Source organism: Spodoptera frugiperda, chromosome 9 (assembly GCF_023101765.2).
Source record: "Spodoptera frugiperda isolate SF20-4 chromosome 9, AGI-APGP_CSIRO_Sfru_2.0, whole genome shotgun sequence".
NCBI lineage: Eukaryota > Metazoa > Arthropoda > Insecta > Lepidoptera > Noctuidae > Spodoptera > Spodoptera frugiperda.
Window position 1 is genome coordinate 1,867,594 of NC_064220.1, and position 7,234 is coordinate 1,874,827.

At 38.6% G+C, this 7,234-nt stretch overlaps 1 protein-coding gene across 1 annotated transcript; it reads right to left on the bottom strand.

The window, feature by feature from the left end:
- Positions 1 to 212: 212 nt before the first annotated feature.
- On the bottom strand, positions 213 to 5,483 carry LOC118281436 (uncharacterized). Its single transcript, XM_050695695.1, has one exon. It carries the CDS (start codon positions 5,481 to 5,483, stop codon positions 213 to 215), a length of 5,271 nt encoding a protein of 1,756 aa, XP_050551652.1.
- Between the last annotated feature and the right edge of the window lie 1,751 nt (positions 5,484 to 7,234).

Sequence of the window (7,234 nt, forward strand, 5' to 3'; positions counted from 1 at the left end):
GATGATTTATTTGCGACTAGAGAATCATTACAATGCTCGTATTAATATATTGAACTGGACATACCGCCCACCAAAACATAAGTTTTCAATCTTTCATGAAATACATTTAACAACATGCAAATCTAACAATTAATGGACTGTAACTATTTAATTTTAATTTATACTTGAACAATACATAATCACTTCTTAATTGAACCGCCCACCATAGCTTACTAAACTTTAGGTTCTTTAGGAAGCGGTATCAATTTGTATAGAGGCCTTTTCAACTCGTTGTTGCCTGCTGTCTGAACTGTTACTACTCTTACGAGATTGTCCTTTCCAGGATGTATTTGTTTCACTCGTCCCAACAACCATTTCGTAGGCGGCAAGTTATCCTCTTTAATGATAACGACATCTCCAATAGCAGGCTCCGGAACCTTCACTTGCCACTTGTATCTTTGTTGGAGTGTGTTAAGATACTCTGAACGCCATCGATGCCAGAAATCTTGAGTCATTTTCTGTATAACTTGCCACCTAGTCAAAAGACTGACAGGTTGGCATTCATAATTTGTATCAGGAACCGAAATCAAGGGCTCACCAACTAAAAAATGCCCTGGAGTAAGTGGCATTATAGTGTTGTCCATTTGATAAAGAGGGCGCGAATTGAGACATGCCTCGATTTGTGCTAAGAGCGTAGAAATTTCTTCATAGGTTAGCTTCATGTCCTTGTTTATCCTAAAGAGGTGTCTTTTAGCAGACTGAACTCCCGCTTCCCATAGCCCTCCACATGTGGGCATCCTTGGTGGTATAAAGTGCCATGTTGTGTTATCATTAGCTAGAAGTTCAGCCGCTTCTTTCGCGATATTATTCTTGCCCTTCCGGAACATTTCTTTCAATTCCTTCGCAGCGCCAACGAAATTTGTGCCGTTGTCGCTCCACAAGTTCGAGCAATGACCTCGGCGCGCAACAAATCTCCTAAATGCGGCTATAAAGGCTTGTGTTGTTAGGTCTGTGACAGCTTCTAAATGGATTGCGCGAGTGGCCATGCACACAAACAAACAAATATAGCCCTTTGTGGCGTGGTGTCCGCGACCCTTCGAGGTTCTCATTAAAACTGGTCCAGCGTAATCAACTCCACTATTCATAAATGGCCGATATTGATTGACTCTAACAGCTGGCAGTTGTCCCATGAATTGAAATTTCACCTTCGCTTTATCCAAAATGCACGTCTTACAGTTGTGAATACATTTCCTGACCACAGACTTCAAACCTATCACCCAGTATCTCGTTCTCACATAAGCCATCATCGCTTGTATCCCTCCATGTAGTGTTCTAAGGTGAGCTTCTTGGACTATTAACTTAGTTAGATGCTGGTTACATGGTATTACAATCGGGTGTTTTGTAATATCAGCTATCTCGGCGTTTTCTAACCTTCCTCCCACTCTTATAATACCGTTTTTATCCAAAAACGGAGCAAGTGAGATAAGAGAACTCCTTTTCTTTACGTTTCCATCAGTCTGTAAATCTTCAATATCCTTCTGATAAACTAAGCCTTGATAATATTTTATACATAATTCCAATACCTTGTCTAGCTCATTTACTGTTAAATATTTTTCTCTTGTTTCTCCTTCTTGTTTTCTAAATCTTCGGCAGTAAGCCAGTATTCTTTTCATTCTAGAAATTGAAGAAAAATATTCCCAGATTGGTTTGTCTTCTACATTTGTGTGAAACGATGATGCTTTCAATTCTAATTCAGTTTGTGGAATTTCATAGGTATGTGTATCGACATTTTTGTGTTTTAACCATTCAGGTCCAGACCACCATAAATCAAAGGAAGCCAGGTCGCTTGCTTTCACGCCTCTTGTAGCGATATCGGCTGGATTATCGGTGGATTGAACAAATCTCCATCGGTCATTATCTAGAATTCTTGTTATGTCTGCTACTCGGTTTGCGACAAATGTTCGCCAACGACTAGGTTGAGATTGCAACCAAGACATAACCACCATTGAATCAGTCCACGCGAAGATTTTGTTTTTAGGTATTTTCAATAGGTCTTTCAGGTCATTAATTAATTCTGCTAACAATGCTGCGGCGCATAATTCCAGTTTTGGAATTGATAATTGCTTCAACGGCGCAACCTTGGTACGAGACGCGATGATTGTGATATGCACTGTGTTCCCTTCAATAACCTTCAGGTAAGTTACGGCAGCATATGCTTTCATAGATGCATCTGCAAAACCATGCAATTCAATGTTTTCATAATTAATCGGTGTAGTTTTAAACCAGCGTGGTATTGCGATGTTTTGCAGATGTATTAATTCCCTTCTATATGTCATCCATTCGTCTATTAACTGTGATGGCAGCTCGTCATCCCATCCCATGTTGCACAGCCACAGTTTTTGTATAAAAACTTTAGCGTCAACAATCACAGGAGATAGCCATCCAAATGGGTCAAATAGCCTTGCTACATCAGATAGAATAGCTCTCTTCGTTACGGGACATCGCGCTTCAGGTAAGTTAATTGTGAATTTGAACGTGTCATCCTTCCTATCCCAAGTTAATCCTAGAATTTTTAAAACTTTGTCTAGTTTTATCTCTATTCCATCCTTCGTAGTACTATTTGCATTATTCCTTTCCTGTAATCCCTTTAATACCCTTTCTGAGTTGCTAGACCACTTTTGCATTTTAAAATTCCCTCTACTTAGTATCACCTTTATTTCCTCACACATTTTCATTACCTTTTCTTCAGTGTCATTTCCTGTCATCAAATCATCCATAAAAAACGAATTCTTTATTACAGGTGCTGTATTTGGAAATTCAAGTGCTTCATCTTCGGCGAGTTGTAGTAACGTTCGTACAGCTAGGTAGGGGGCTGCAGCTGTACCGAAGGTTACGGTCATCAAGTTGTAGCTTTCTAGTTGGTCTTCTGGATTATTTCGCCAGACTATTCGTTGTAAATTTGTGTGCTCTGGTGTCATGTCAATCATTCGGTACATCTTGATTATGTCTCCCACAACACATATCCGATGTGTTCGCCATGTTATAATTAAGCTTCGTAAGTCTGGTTGTAATACAGGTCCGATCATCATGGTGTCGTTCAAAGAATGTCCATTAGAACCCTTTGCTGACGCGTCGTAAACTACTCGAACCTTTGTTGTGTCCTTGTCTTCGCGTATTACCGCATGATGAGGGAGGTAGACTGATTTGTTGTCATCATTAGAATTAGATCTTTTCAAATGACCCATTTCAATATACTCCTGAATTACCTTAGAATAATCTGACTTAAAACTCTGAGACCTTTGAAACTTCTTCTCCAGTTGTTTGAATCTATAAACGGCTTGTTGTTTCGTGTCTCCACATAATTTTAGTGTCTCTTCTATTCCTTGTCGCAAAGGTAAGTGCACTGTGTATTTACCGTTTATTCTTTTAGTTGTCTTCTTGTAAATTTCTTCGCACATCTCTTCTTCCTTTGTAAATAGTTGTCTTTTCTTGTATAAAGCTGTTTCAATTTCCCAGAAACTTTTCAATAGATCATTGTCTTCTGATACCATACTTGTCACATGTAATGTTGTTATTTTGTGTTCGTCGCTAATTGATTTGTCCTCGCTTTGACCTGAAAGTATCCACCCCAAAGTAGTTTTCTGAGCCACTATGCCATCAGAACATCTTACTAAACCATCTTCTATGATTTTGCAAAAGACGTCTGCACCGAGTAGTATATCAATCTTGCCCGGTGTGTTATACGTAGGGTCAGCCAATAATAGGTTTTGGAGGGCTGGCCAGTCCATCGTGATTTGTTTTGAAGGTAATTTCGCAGATAGTGATTTCAAGACATATGCCTTTACTTGAATAACATTCATTCTATCATATCGCGATGTAACTGACAGGTCCACTACATGCTTTAATGGAACTAAGTTTCCTTCTCCTACACCTGAGACTACACCTTTGATAGTTGTCTTCTTCAATCTCAAGAGCTCGACTACTCTTGAAGATATAAGTGAAGCCTCTGAGCCCTGGTCGATCAATGCTCGCAAGACATGTGTTTCGCCGTCGCTTGATGTAACATGTACTTGTGCTGTTGCCAATAACACTCGTCGACCAGATTGATCCTTGGAGACTAGTGCTGTTGCCAATAACACTCGTCGACCAGATTGATCCTTGGAGTGGGCGCTTGTGACCCGTTCTGTTGGTTGTTCTTGTTTGTTACTTTCCTGTTTGTTATTTTCTTCCTTGTCACTCTCTTGTGTTGTTTCTTTTGCTTCATGCAAGAGAGAGTGATGTTTTCTTCCGCAGACTCGGCATTTCTTATTTTGTTTACATTTAAAGACTGTGTGGTTTGGGACTAAGCAGTTGAAGCAAAGGTTTTTGGTTTTCGCAAAATCACGTCGTTGTAGTACAGTTTGTTTTGCGAACTCTTTACAATTATAAATGTAATGGTTACCCTTGCAATACACACAACTAGGTGATGAACTACTATTGGTGAACGCAGAGTCACCCTTAGCGTTCTCAGCGTCCTTTGCTACGACATGATACGTCTTGTGACCTTGTGTCTTCTCTTTTGCTACTGTAGAAGTGGTAGGTGCTATTAACTCGAGCGTACGAAACTTAGACTCGAGAAACCTTTTCAACGCCACCCACGTAGACAACTCGTCGCTGTTCTCCTTGTAAGCTTCCTCTTCCCAACATCTTAACGTATCTGAATCTAATTTCTGCGCCACTAGAAACACTATAATGGGGTCCCAAGTGGCGGTGTTTATGTTCATGTTATTCAGACTATTGATGCATTCAACGGAATTATCGAGCAACGCTTTAATTTGTGTAGCTGACGGATTGGTTATCTTTTTCTGGCAGCAAAATTTCTTCAAAACTGACGACACAATCATTTTCTTGTTACCAAAACGACGTTCAAGTAGTTCCCATGCCATTGCATAATTACTTTCCGTAATTTGGATATGACGTAATAAAGTCTCAGCCTCTCCGGCAACGCTAGTCTTCAAATAATGCAACTTACGAACATCGCTAATTGAAGTGTTATGTACGAGCGCTGTAAATATATCCTTATACGTAGGCCATTCTTCATATCGGCCTGTAAAGGTAGGCAACTGTATTCTCGGTAGCTTAGCAAACGGTAGCTGACCTTCGTGTGATGAAGCAGACATGTTGGACGATTCTAATGATCTCTGTTGTGCTTCCAAATTGGTTAGGAGATCGGATAAATCCGCATGTAAACAGAGGTACATTTCTTCGTACGTAAAATATTCTTCATTAAGAAAGTAAGGCAATATGCCCCGCTGTTCTCGTGGTGTACACTTCATAAGGCTGCTATGCGTTTGTTTGAACACATCCCAATCTTCTTCTATGGCTTTTATTCTCGCTTTAACATAACCTGCTGTCAATCGCTGTTTAGGACACTTTTTCATGTTAATTTGCGCTTTCCGTATCATATTAGCCACATCTTCTAACGTAGATAAATATTTGGATTGTTCTTGAGTTGGTGACGTCATTTTCCACAATTAAATACGTAATAGTTCACGTAAAACACTTCGTACAAAAGTTTGATATGTTGCAATTTGTTAGATTTCTATAATTTTTCTTCATTCACTAATTTACTCGTAAACAAGTTGAATCCTTATCTAAGGAATGCGGCGGCTATTGTATTCGCGCACCGAGTCCGAGACCACACACAGCGCAGGTAACATTCACTAATTGATCCGGCTCGTTATGGACCATATGTTTATTGTATTAAGGTTCAGTTTGTTTGCACTATTGATGTGTTTTAGAAAAAATAACAAACGTCTTCACTTGATGATGATTTATTTGCGACTAGAGAATCATTACAATGCTCGTATTAATATATTGAACTGGACAAGTAGGCTGCGCGACGTCACGTCTGCGTATGAAGACTCCTTCTGTGACTCGAAACTAGTAGAGCTTTTCTCCATTAATGTACTTGAGTAAACCGTAATTTTTAGTTATTTTAGAATATCTCACGATAGTTATTATAAAAATGAATAAAATTTATTAAAAACCCCACAGTCTATCGAACTCAATTTAAAAAATAAATTCTACAAAAATATATTTAAACAAATTTGCATTCTATACCCAGAGGGTAGAGTAGCTTTTTAATTTTGCAAAGTGCAATTTTGTTTATTAATAAGTAGGTATCGTGTCTGGTATCATGCAGCAATGAGCACCTACTGGAACTTATTCGATCACTCACCCTTACTCATACTTACTTTAATTAATTAATTAATTATATTAATTTCTGCTGATGATATCTGAGGCATTCCCAGGTCAAATATGTTTTGTCTATTTAATATTTTAATACCTCAGAGCGTACAACTGACGCAAATGCCTGAGGAGTCAGGTTACGAGGATGGGACTCCGACTCGAAGCAAGAGAAGGAACGTGTCCTATGTGTTATTTCAGACTATAATCTACCTCTGTTCCAAATTTCATCCCGATCCTTTCAGCCATTTTGACGTGATTGAGTAACAAACATACACACAAACATTAGTAAGAGTAAGATTAATTATTTTGTGACAGTTTATATGTTTATCAGCAATTTGATAAATTTAGAAAAGCCAAAACTAGAAACATTTTGAAAAAATAAATAGTAGTGTTTTTTTTTTTAAGTAAAAACAAGACTAATGTTTACTTTTATCACCAACCTTATAAATCATTTTGAATTCAAATGTACCTACCATAAAACTCAAATTCATTCCCTTATTGTTACAGTCACCTGACGTTACACTCAAAACGCAGTATCTAAACGCGACCGTACCGAAATGTTCAATTTGGTACAACACGCACACAAATTGAATTCTTTCTCGTTTACCGTGTTTTGCATATTGCGTATCGTTGCTACGACTTTCATTTACTTTTATTTGACTTTGTGGTTTGTAAATATAGACATTTGTATTTAGTGGATTTTTGATGTGCGGTTGTTACTGTATGGGTAATGGTAATAGACACACGTGGTTGCAAATGGTACTGGTATTTAAGAAGAATCTAGACCTCATTATGTTCGGATGGCTATGGCTTCCCTACTATCAATACATCACAAACTCTAGCCGCGCATGTTCCCCGCACAGCTACATAGCTTAACATCAGTGGAAACAGTCACGTAGTTTCACAGCTTAGCTATTACATGTCCATAGCATAGCTATACAGCACATCTCTGGTGGAAAAGCACCCTGAACCACAAATAAGGCCACCACAAAATGACCCTCAATTTAATCAAATCGTTTCCTAC

What these genes read in the sequence shown, in the direction of transcription:
- LOC118281436 (XM_050695695.1), bottom strand. Translation starts at nt 5,483, where the DNA reads ATGACGTCACCAACTCAAGAACAATCCAAATATTTATCTACGTTAGAA.